Source organism: Cyclopterus lumpus, chromosome 24, assembly GCF_009769545.1.
Source record: "Cyclopterus lumpus isolate fCycLum1 chromosome 24, fCycLum1.pri, whole genome shotgun sequence".
Classification (NCBI taxonomy): domain Eukaryota; kingdom Metazoa; phylum Chordata; class Actinopteri; order Perciformes; family Cyclopteridae; genus Cyclopterus; species Cyclopterus lumpus.
In genome coordinates, this window is record NC_046989.1 from 5,609,001 (window position 1) to 5,621,641 (window position 12,641).

Here is a 12,641-nt window from a genome sequence, read left to right on the forward strand (position 1 = left end):
TTTTGGGTCTTTTTGCAAACACAAGCACTCGTACCAGCAGACGTGGTAGTTAATAACTGCACTTTTATTTACAGGCTGTTTAGTGGTCATTTTAGAGGCAAAGACATCATTTTATGGGGAAAAGACATTCACAGTAAACAAGATGATACAAGGCAGGGAGTGACTCGGTTCAAAACATGTTCAACTGGAGACACATTATTTGTTTACTCCACAGCTTTCCACAAGAGAAATATCTGTGCCGTTTGACTTTGGAAACCACACAGAATCCGATTAGACTTTTATTGAAAGCCAAGAGAAGCACAGCTATGTGCCAAAAAAGATAAGAAATTAGATTTTCTATTCCTGGGTTAATGCAACTTTCACCAGTGTACAATTATATCAATTGACATCCAGACTGTGAAGAGTAAGGAGCCAAAAAAGAAAAGAAAAAAAGTGTACTTTTGGAACCCATCATGTGAGAGTGTATCACTGAAGAAGGAAGTTTAAAGTCAGCAATTTATTTCATTAAAATGATTGAATGAATTAAATTTAAAAAAAATACATATATATATAAAATATTTTATATATATATATATATATATATATATATATATATATATATATATATATATATAAAAAAATACTGTCGAATAGCAGTTTTGGGAGATGGATCCCGTATCAACACACTCCAACATCAACGGTTTATAAAGTTATAATGTACATCGCTGTACATTGATGTAGCATTAAAAACCGTGATGTCATCATTGCGTTATTCCAAAAGGTTATGGGGTCACTCTCCCTCGCATATAACTCACAGGACAGTAGTACTTTATCACCCCTCTCCTCTCTGAAGCCCCCACTCAGGTTTGGACCCCCTAACATACGACCAGTCACTCCAATGTTCATACAGCCTGGTTCCAGTGAAGTGCTTTACTTTGTAGGACTTTTAATCAAATTAATTAATTAATTTTATTTATATATATATATATATATATATATATATATATATATATATATATATATATATATATATATATGCAAATGTTCTCAAAATTAGGTATAAAAAAAAGTGTGTAATTATGTTATGCAATTCATTCATGATTCAACAGAGTTTTTTACATTTATTAATTGTCCCCAAACTATATAATTTCAGTATATTACTGCAGACACAACAAAGTGATTAGTGGCAAATAGATGACAGTACACAACTGCAATACTTTCAGGATCACGTAAATATTAGGAATCACAATGTTGTGGCTCAAGTGCGGTGACAAACTGGGAGAAATGGTATATATATATATATATATTTCCACCGCAGTACAAAAGTGGTTTGTCAGGCCTCCAGAGACGTGAAGGTCCAATGGCTTTCTGAAACGTTATGCTAGTGGTACGTCAGGCCCAACATTCATACTTGTAGCACAAGGCAGGGTGGACAAAAATGGAAGTCTGCGTTATTGTACATCAAAGCACATCATTTTCCCTTTTCTTGTCTCATAATCTGGTTGCTCAATTAAGTGGAGAATCATTTGCAACACAGAGAGGTGAAACCATCCAACCGATCGTGTAAAAAGAGTTGCTACGAGCCAATGGTGCGCGTGCGTCCAGAAACCACAGAAACAGGTGGGACACAGTCGAGACTACATTGCCCAGCAGGCCACGGCGGTAGGAAGGAGTTCACCGCTGCACGGCTCTGATGACCCATTCGGCTGTCGGGTTCACCTGGAAGAGGTCCTTCATGTACGTTTCACCATCGAGACATCTCTCCTCTGAGGGACGACAGATTAAGAAAAGAAGGCGGAGAGGGGACACATTATTTTTTTCACCATTAGGCCTCTTAGCTCACCAGCTGGGTCATCAGAAGAGAATATACAACATCCAGACGTTGTTATAGTCCGATGTTAATCGGAGAAGGACTTACTGATGTTTCCACCAGTCTCATAGAGACACAGCTCTTCCCGTTTCACCGCCACCGAACTGGGAGGACAAGAGAGAAACAAAGCAAGAGGAAGAGTCAAGGAAACACAAAGGGAGAGGCCATGTTTTGTATGGCCAAAATAAATACTGCGTGTGTAATTGAGTACTGTATCCACACACACACATTACCTGTCCTGGCTGAGGAAGCGCGTTAACACATCCGCAGCCTGCAACTCTTCCGTGAGCTGAACTGCCATGGACACTTTACTGAACTGTGGCGCTTGAACTCGAATGAATCCCTGAGAACTCTCCTGGACGGGAGATGGAACGAGTAAACACAGTCCAACACACACACACACACACACACACACACACACACACACACACACACACACACACACACACAGCGTTGCAATGAAACGCTCGACACACAAACACTCACAAGAGACGGGGGACTTCAGACAACAAGAATGTGGACTTGGATGATTTCCTGCTCTTTTGTTTAATAAACTCAAAACACCCTGCTCCACTCTGCTAGTCTAGCTGTGTTTTAGTATTACAACATCGTAGCCGGCAAAGAGCCACAAGACGACTGTCTATACAGAATATTTAAATGGATGAATTTAGTAATATCTAATGAGCTCCAGAGAAAAACGTGTTGTGCTCATTAGATATTACGAAATATATCCAATTAAACATGAAAAAAACATAGAAAAAATGTATCAACGTAGAAACACTCTTACATGTCACCACTAGATGTCACTGTTTCTCAACAGACTGTATTTAGGGATAGTATTGCTCCTCTACTAATTATGGCCCCCATAGGATGATTGGGTGGTATCAAATTGCAAATATTAAGGTTTTCATTACTATTTATATTTAGCCATGGTTTATTCATCCAGCACTGCATGGGGGCTGTGACACCTTTACTGGTTGTTTACTGTCGACGATGGAGTCGAGGCATACAGTGAAACCAGCTGGATATGGGTTTCAGCTAAATGATTAAATTCCAATCAATGCATATTATTATGTCGTCCTAAGTAACAACACGTGCCACACTAATGTGCAGCAGGTGTCAAATTGTTTAAGAAATCAAAAATACCTGCTTTGAATCTTAAAACAGGATTATTGACAATGATTTATCAAAAAAGGACAGTGACATACACACTGAAATGACTAAATAAATAACAGAAATAAAACCCCTACCTCAATGACAGCTTTATCAGACGGTTTGTCGGTGGTGATCTTCTTCAGCAGCTTTCTCACAGCTCTCTCTTTATTTTGTTTCCGAAGGCTTTCCATGTTTTGATGTCTGACCTGGGTCATAATGAACTTGGGGATCTGGAGATAAGAGAGAGAGACACACACACACACACACACAGGATATGTTATACTCTTGGTGCACACTATAAATGTTGCCACGGTTACGAATGGCTGCACGTCTCCTTTTGATACTCACTGTCCAGAGAAGATTCTGGTATCGAATCAGCAGCCGGACAATGTTGGCTGTGCTGGTTGCCATGGAGAACTCCTGTTGCTCCGTCACCTTGGATCGAAAGCCTTTGAACATGAAGATGTTGGGCGCCATGACAACCGAGACATTGTTGAGAGTCATTTTATTCTTGGCCTGGTGGTCAATCACTCTCTTGAAAAACTCCACGAGTGCCTTGGGGAGGAAAACAGAAATCACATTTGCTGCAAAAATAGAAATAGTCAAAAGTTTTATTTACGGACGTGAAACGTGAAGCTCCTTTTTAAACTGAACGCGCACACACCTTCAGTGTATCCCGATTGGCCTCAGGTAACAAAAGGACCAGCAGGTTCAAAGCCTGCAGCTGCTGCTTCTTTGTGGGGAGCTCTTTAAAAAAAAAAAAGAACACACGCACACACATGAGTAATAAAAGGGCTTTAAAGCTCCCGTGATTCAGCAGAATACTTCACGAACGTACTGTTGACAGCGATAAATGCGTTGAGGTACTCCACGGTCAGCAACGGGTGGGGCAACTCCCTGATGAGCATCTTCAAAAGGCTAGCGGCGTCGTGCTGCTTCAGCTGTTGCCAGTCAAACACCCCGTTGTGTCCGCCCCAGAAAGAGGACTCGAGGTCCTGACACAGCGACTGGATTTTGGGAAGACGAAGGCAATCGTTGTTTCACCACTTTTATCATCCTCAAGGACGAGGATCGACTTTCACTCTACGACGCTACAAACGCAACAGTTTGAAAATGTTTTGAAAATGTTACAATGCGTCTGTAGAGGTGAAATGCTTTAACCCACCTTGAGTCTGATGGCCGCCCCAGGGATCCGTAGCAGCCCCTCTGTGTCTAATCCTTCCTTCTCAATATGACTAATAAGCTAGGGATGAGAGAGAGAGAGAGAGAGAGAGAGAGAGTTTGAGATTGCCTGCCACAAACGCTGGATTTTTTCAGATTGCTCCTCTATACTTTTTAAAATATCTTTCATGATTTTTTTCTTCTCTTTACAAAGAGATGTTATTTGTACATAAAAGGTTTTGATTTGTACACGGAGAACAAAACTCTGTGCAATAGTTCAACCAAACTGAGTGAAAGAGACAAAGATCCCTCTGAGAAACAGCTGAAGAATAGAAGAGAAACTGGAGGCTGTGTTTCAAATATAAAAGCTGGAATATTAACAGGAGTGGTTGTTAAGCCAAGCTATTCTTCGCTGTAGGGTTAGCGCTGTTGGAATATCAGCTGACGAGTCAGTTTAAACCTCTTCAATCTAAATACTGAGCAGACTGCAGAGTGTCACAAAAAAAGAAGAAAAAATGGCACAAAATACATTAAAAAAAAAAAAAAGATCAAAAGAGAATTTGGGGGGAAAATGATTAAAATCGTATTCTCTCTCTCTGGCATGCAACACTGTGGGGACTTCGACACCATGTGACCGTCTGGCCCGCTCACTCACTCTCTGCAGTATTAATGGCACTTTGGTCCCAGCAGCCTGCCTCTGGTCCTGATCCAGTAGAGTGACAAGGGGGACACCAAAAAGACCACTTTCTGCACACACACACGCAAATATTTAGCCAAACTGAAATATCTTCATTCAGCACATCCACGTTTGACTGGAAAAAATGTAAATTCATATTCAACGACTTGTGTTTTTGTTTATTACATGCGCGTGCTTGTGTTTACCTTTAGTCTTAACTTTGACAGCTTTGTGCGCCTTCAGGTCTATTCCAGCTGTGTCGAACAGAGCAGTCGACTCCACCAGCACCAGCCGTCGCACCTGAGCATTGCAAACAGACAGAAATACATACCATAAATAGGAACTGGTTTTAAGCACAACTCAACCAACTAATCTCTTATAGGGCAGTTTGTCCCATGAAGGTATCGTGAAACATAAATCATTACATTTAAAACAGACATGAATCATAATATAACAACATACCTTTTTCATATCCAGAGGAGACAGATCTCCTATTCTGGTCTGACCGGTTTTGTCTCTGAGCAGCTTAAAGTTCTGGAGACGAAAGACAAAAAGGTAGAGTCATGCCAATTTAATTTTTGACTATATTTCATTTTCCATTGAACGAATGTGGGCTGTGTCATACTGAAGTGAATTGAAGTGACTAGAAGTTCACTCTGGACTCCGTGATACCAGCTTTAACCACCAGATGGCGATACAGACACTCAAAACGCTCACACACACAAATGCCATAATGTACAATACATATTTTAAAGTATGTTGTTGGATTCAACATTTCTCCGCTCGACATCCTGTTGTTATTTTACGTTGCCGGGCCAAACAAGGCAACGCAATATGTTGCCATGTAGATGGGAGCATAATGTAAAACCTGTGGTCCTGAAGTAGATACTTGTCTGGCTACTACTCAACTATTTTAACAACTAATCAAATTACAGCCTATTCCGGTGGAACGAAGACAACCTGAACGTGCAGTAAAAAACAAGAATCCTGTGCAGTGAGGTTCTTCGATTGTTGTTGTCAGATGTCCGTCTGCTATCTATGGCGATCATTGACCCTCAGCAATTAATACGTTATCAATACAAGCGCTCACGTGACCCTGCACTGGAGAACGCAAAGAGCGATTCAAAGTGAGATTGCATGCCAATGCATTCAATCACAGTGTAATTAGTGCATCGTTAAATACACACACAGCTGAGGGCATGCTCCACATAGCCTCTGTGCGCCGGTATGTGAGACTCACTGGTAGTTTGTCGTCAGGTGAGTTCGAGCTAGCGGTGACCTTTAACCTTTGGTGGTTGTCCCTGTAAGTGAGCGCCTGCTCCGAAAACGCCACTTCGACGTTCAGCTCCGTCTCTGCTTCTGCGGACAAATACAAAGACACGGCCGCACAAGAAGCGAAGCGCACATGTGTTTATGCAACGGAGGCAAAGTGCAGTTGTATAAACACACCGAGAGAGACCAATTAAATGCGTCTGTTAATGCCACGGTGTTTAAGTCACTGCAGCTCAAAAGGGGAAGAAAGAGGGGCCTGCCTCATGTTCTGGGCCTACAACTTCTCTATTGGTGGATAGAAGCCAAGCGGCTTCACTCTCCCCCCACATTTTTAAGTGATGTCCTCATTCCGGTGTGGTGTGGATCCGTAATGGTGAACATATAAGTCTGTTTTATATACAAACAGTCCTTCCTATAAAACATCTGCTGAACTCTGTACGCTTAAAATAACTTGTGCTGTATTGTTTCCAATTGTATTGCATCGCATAACTGATCACATTTCAGTTAATATTTCCAAGATATGTGTGGTAGTTGCTAGGCAGATGTTTATTTGGGCCTCAGTTGTTCATTTTCTATGGTGACTCACACATATATATATATATATATATATGTGCGCGCGTGTGTGTGTGTGTGTGTGTGTGTGCACGCACCAGCTGGAGTGACATCTTTTTGTCCATTCTCACTTCCCTCTTTGAGTTTACGCGGGTCCTGCAGCAGAGAACACGAAGACACATAACTGTACAGCACGCAGAGTTTTGTTCAACCAGTAACATATTCACACACACACACACACACACACATACCCCGAACCCCCTCGTTATATGTTTCATGTTACATATTATCTTGTCTGTTAATTAGTGAACAAACTGTGTGTCCAAGTGAAACAATGTGCAAGACTCTTGGTCCAAAACAGTTTATTCTGCTGACCGGAGTAGTTTCGGAGTAGCAGTAATACTTTTACTTCTTCCCAAATACATATACTTTGAATATGTTGAATATGAATCCATTCAGTCCAGAGTATTGAAGGGACTTTGTGGTGAAAAAAACAAAACAGCTTGGGAATCGGTTACCGATTGACGCCAGACTGGAGAAGTAACAATAAATGCACATTTAAAAAGAAGTGGCGATTACTTCCTTTGTGGTAAAATAAAAAGAAGAAGGAAATGTCTCTTTTGTTTGTTGTGGTGTTCTATTCATCAGAGAGGGACGAGATCATGAAGAGAAAAACATCATCAAGTTCTTCTTCCACCACAGTTATCCAACATGATTTCTCACGCCAACTAATTCTCAGCAAGAAAGCGAATAAGTGAATTTCACAAAATGTAGATTTATACTTTTAATGGAGACTGAATTTAAATGTCTGATGAATGAACGTGTCAGAGTAAAGAAAACTGTAAATGTAATTTACTGTACTCTCAGATACCCTTTGATGTTGACACAATATGATTAGTCTGAGTGTGTGTGTGTGTGTGTGTGTGTGTGTGCGCGCGCATCCCCTCACTTTTTCAGGAGGTGTGAATATATCCCTAACATCTGGAACGCAATGCCGATTGCGTCGCCGTAGCAACGTCTGCTGTAGTGATGTCACGCGGCGCTCCACCGCCGCCACCTGAGATCTGGTGAGCGTGGACAGGAACACTGCGTTGTCTTCTTCCTGTCAGTCAATCGATCGGACCGAAGCATGAGTCAATATTCTTTTTTTTAAAAATCCAAATACATTCTCACTCGTATAAGCAGGTATGAAGCATGGCATGAGTAAACAGTACAGTTTATGCTCACTGGAAGATGTAAAGTGCAATAATGACATTCAGAATCTATGACTCAACCTGGACCAACTACTTAAATAATAAAGGGACAGATGATTAACACCTGATCCTGGTCAGCTGCCAGTGAATTATCAAACAGCCGTGCTAGTCCCGCCTCTGTGAGCCACGCCTCCTCCTGTTCGCCTTCTGAAAGAGAAAACGAGATAAAAAAAGGACTTTATTATATTTTGTTGTGTGTGTGTGTGTGTCTGGGGGGTGGGGGGGGGTTCCTGAGATGGTACATCACTATCACAATGTGATCAAAACATTGGTACTTGCGTACCGTGCTGCGAACAGATCGGGTCCGGTCTACATCCAGGACATGGTCTAACCTCACATCCAGGACATGGTCTAACCTCACATCCAGGACATGGTCAAACCGTACACTCCACCTCGTTCACTTCGCTCGGCTTCTGCCAATCGGCTTGTGGCTCCTTCACTTCGAGCTAAACACTCAACAAAGTCACGACTGTTTGCTGTGCTGGCTCCTCATTGGTGGAACGAGCTCCCCATTGACATCAGGACAGCAGAAAGTCTCTACATCTTCCGTCGCAAACTAAAAACACATCTTTTTCGACTATACCTTGAATAGGGAAGGTAGAGCCGTAGTAGCACTTTAATGGCTCTTGCTGATAGCACTTTGTTGTTTAACGTTATTGAAGAAATTGTACTTGCTTGATTCTTGTTGTTCTGAGTTTGGACTCATGGTTTAATGCACTTATTGTAAGTCGCTTTGGATAAAAGCGTCAGCTAAATGACATGTAATGTAATGTAATGTAATGTAATGTAATGTTGTAACTCAAAATGAAGGAAAAGGGGAGTCTGGTGTGAAAGATGGCAAAAAGTGTCATTTGCATGCGAGACACAATTCTACAGGTGCAGGAAAGGGAAAGGTGTAACCACAGACCGGACAAACACTCTAAACAGGACGTGCGCGTGTACAATAGTATTTATAAAACAGGCTTAAATACAACCCACATGAATACACGCAGGGCGAGACTCCACAGGTCTGGGCTGGAAGTGTAATTTTGATAAAGTAATAGTAGTAATTTTATAATAGTCTCTCCGGATCATTACCCTTCTCCATTGTACCTTTTTTTAATTGTACATTGTCTGCACTCAGCGGGCCCATTGTCTCGAAACACAAGCCCAAACTTGCCTGTGATCAAACTCTGTGCCACTACACTGTCTCCTCTGGAGGAAGAGCTTGTAAATCAAGAATAAAAAAAACACAGAGTCCATGTCCACTGACGGATGAAAGAAAAAGGGTGTGTGTGTCTCTTTCGGGTCAATCCATGGAACACGGTGTCTCTTACCCTCAGGAATCTTCTGCTGCTCCTCCTCCTGAGTTTCTCCTTCTCCTCCACCTTCTCCCTTCCCCTCTTCTCCCCCCGAGCGGGTGATATTCTCCACCTCATTCCAATAGTCGTCCATCTCCAGCTCGTCCAGAGAGTCCTACATGTGAAGACACACACACACACACACACGAGGATTTCACCGTTTAGTTTCAAGTTCCCATTCGTGTTTCACATCTCGTTTCAGTCCCCGACAGAAGCTTTTGTAGATCGGATATGAAGCAAATATAAAAGAAAACACAATATTTACAGCCGGTTTGAACGCGTCTCAATTGAAACACTTTCATGAGTTTATTTGCTGGCTTATTACTGAGCCTCCATGCTTATTGGATGTTACTGAGCTCACACTCAGAGCAATCTCCACTTGGACTGTACAGCCTCCCAGAGAGCCGTAAATTACTTGAACCGTATGGAGGGACAACATTTGTATATCTGCCAACCAAACCCCCCCGTAAAATGTTAACGGTTACGATTTAGACATTTACGGCAGACACCCAGAGTTAGTGCGACGGTAGAAAAGGTTGTTGCCTGTGAATCCAGCCACCACAGAGTGAAATGAAACAACAATACTGGGCTGGTAATTACCGTACAAGCATTATTATATGAATAAATGTTTAATTCCACAGAAATACGCTAAAAGATGTTTGCACTAAAGACAGCAGAACAACCTCAGGGCCCAGCGGACACCGTTTCATTGACAGCTTCGCTCTGGAGAACTCAGTGCAGAATCGTCTCACATCGCTCTCGGCCTACCTGAGAGTTGCTCCGCTGACACGGTGGCAGCGGTCTGGACCTGGAACTGGGATTAGGACTGTGTCTGGGGCTGGAGCCCGGCTTGGGGCTGGAGCCCGGCTTGGGGCTGGAGGAAGACTGCAGTAGTGATGGTGGGTGAGTGCTGGGGGGCTTTGTACTGCTGTTGGTTGTAGAAAGCCCAGATCTGTCTTCATGTTGTGTGCTCTGGTTCTGTTGAAGGGTGTAGTGGCCGGTTCTGCGGCTACAAGAGAGAGAGAGAGAGAGAAGGTAGTTAGACAGGTAGAAATATACAAAACACCTGTAGAATTCATAACACACGTCAACATCTGACCAACACTCCACAACAAAACCAACAGTGTTATTGCTGTGCACTTTGGACCTTGTTTACCGGCGACGTTGTGATGATGGATGCCTCGTACCGGCTTGCTACCGTAAAAACATCCCCCGGATCATAAATGTTAGATTGTCTGAGAAGCAGTCGTGTTGTGCTCATTAAAAGGGAAGTTTACACAGCAACGTTTTACCAGACAGGTTTTGTCTTTGCTTTGATTCAGATTCATATTGCCATGAAAGAAAGAAAGAAAGAAAAAAAAAAAAACACGCGGTCCGATAGCCGGACAGACGGCCCGAGGCCGCGGTGTATTGAATTTCCAGCGAGGGGAACATCAGCAGGGACTAATAATAGCGGCTCTCGCACAGCCAGCTCATCTCAGCATGCGGCGTACTGGTGTCGTTGTGACACAAATGGCACAGCTTGCGATAACTATTAAAGCTAGGCCTCCCATGCAATAACTATTAATGGGAGGCCTTAAAGGGACGGTTCACCCCAAAAAAAACATCTAGATTGTTTTTTGTGAAAGTTGCCTAGCTTTAGAAAAGCGGCCTGAGAGATGTTCAGCTCCTCCTGAATATAAATGGGACTATACGGCACTGGGCTCATGGTGCCCGAACAATACATTATGGAATGTGTTTGTCCAGAACTCATGACCCGGTGACTCAAGACAATGCACAGCGCTGGTCCTTCATAAAACTGCTTTTACAATGACCTTTAACACCTTTTCGAATTCATTAAGTCTGTGACAGGGCGACCACACCGCTGCTAATACTACCGTCAGTAGTACTTCTACTACTTTGTATTATATTGTATAATTACAACATCTGAAAAGTGTGACAACAAAGAAATTGGTCACAATGCATTACCCCAGGCCATTTGTACACGATACTAACAATAGAAGTGCCACTCAAATACGTAGCGAAGCCGTTGGTGAATCTTAACTAAATGTTTTTTTGATATCGGTCTCACTCCTGCCGATGTTTCGACTGAATGTCCTCTTTGTCGGGACAGGAAGTGACATCTGACACGGCACATTCTCTCTCTCCCCGTTTCTCTTCCCACTTGAAGCTGCAGTCGAGAGCCATTACGGTGTGAGCAGCTACACTCTGAGAATAATATATATATATTTTTTAAAAAGGTGCTAAGAAGAACCATGTAGGGTTCTTCAGCTTGTCTAGAAACATATAGGGTTCTTCAGCGTGTCCTTGTGGAAACTTCTATAAACCATTTCAAAAGGGTTCTACCTACAACTCAACATAAAGAGAACCCTTTAATATTCCAAGGGTTCCATCTAGAATCCACTCAGTGAGTTCTACTGATAAACCTTTGAAATTACCAGGGTTCATCTAGAACCCTAAAAGGCCGGGGCTAATGTGTTGCAGCCAAACCCACAACAATCAGTTTTTAGAGTTTTATGGGTAAAAAAAAAAAGAAAAGCCCCCGCCAATTAACCTTTTTTTTTTTGTGTTGTTTAAAAGGTCGACACATCCAGTGTCAGCTGTTAATGTGATCCATGAACACGCCTCCATGTTACAGGTCAAGATTGTAATGAGTCAGACACCGTTGGTTCAGTTTCTATTGAACTTTGAAGACACATTTAAACACAGCAGACGCAGTGCCATGATGTGGACAGATGTTAAAAATGGAGAGAAAAATGTAATAGTAAGTAATGCTTTAGGTAAAAGGTACACATGTCAGAGGGTGGAGAGACTGTAACACCGATCCAAAACCTGAAGGAGATGACACAGGAATTAAATAGAGTGAATTCAAAAAGAAGATTTCTGAATTAGGTGTCCCAACTAAATGGATTCAATTCAGGCCACAATAATGACGTTTCAAATATACTAAATCAACCAGTATGATTATCAGACTGTTAGGACATGAAAGGAATAACACAAAAGGCAGCCAGGAAGTCGGGCTGAATGCCATCGAGTTGATGTTCCATATTAATTAGTTTGGAATTACCAATGGAGCATTACACCGAGGGAGCCAAGGCCACATACCACAGCTGGCTGGCATCCTGCCTGCCACACACACACACACAACACATGCAGTGTATAAAACCATTAAAAAAAACCCACTTTGATCTGTTTTTGGTATTTTAACAACAATTGACCTTGTCTCCTTCCTTCCGCCAATCTCTTTTCTTTCCCACTTCCTCTCCTCCTACATCTCGCTTTTGTGTGTGTGTGTCATACATATACATATATGTATATATACGGTGTGATAAAACCTGTAGAGACATGCTATCCTCTCTCTCCCCATTTTATTTTCTCACCAA

The 12,641-nt window shown here is 42.2% G+C and overlaps 1 protein-coding gene across 1 annotated transcript in view; it reads right to left on the minus strand.

Moving 5' to 3' along the window:
- Nucleotides 1-43: 43 nt before the first annotated feature.
- The window catches only part of arhgap18 (Rho GTPase activating protein 18), a 16,469-nt gene continuing 3,871 nt past the window's right edge, over nt 44-12,641 (minus strand). The window contains exons 2-18 of the mRNA XM_034527088.1: nt 10,027-10,267; nt 9,235-9,373; nt 7,983-8,065; nt 7,615-7,767; nt 6,764-6,821; nt 6,082-6,200; nt 5,304-5,375; nt 5,048-5,141; nt 4,821-4,912; nt 4,170-4,247; nt 3,843-4,011; nt 3,669-3,751; nt 3,353-3,559; nt 3,100-3,234; nt 2,083-2,204; nt 1,898-1,953; nt 44-1,745 (exon numbers count right to left, since the gene is read on the minus strand). Coding sequence (XP_034382979.1) covers nt 1,654-1,745; nt 1,898-1,953; nt 2,083-2,204; nt 3,100-3,234; nt 3,353-3,559; nt 3,669-3,751; nt 3,843-4,011; nt 4,170-4,247; nt 4,821-4,912; nt 5,048-5,141; nt 5,304-5,375; nt 6,082-6,200; nt 6,764-6,821; nt 7,615-7,767; nt 7,983-8,065; nt 9,235-9,373; nt 10,027-10,267 — 1,993 coding nt within the window. The 3' untranslated portion in view covers nt 44-1,653. The remainder of the gene's footprint in view (nt 1,746-1,897; nt 1,954-2,082; nt 2,205-3,099; nt 3,235-3,352; nt 3,560-3,668; nt 3,752-3,842; nt 4,012-4,169; nt 4,248-4,820; nt 4,913-5,047; nt 5,142-5,303; nt 5,376-6,081; nt 6,201-6,763; nt 6,822-7,614; nt 7,768-7,982; nt 8,066-9,234; nt 9,374-10,026; nt 10,268-12,641) is intronic.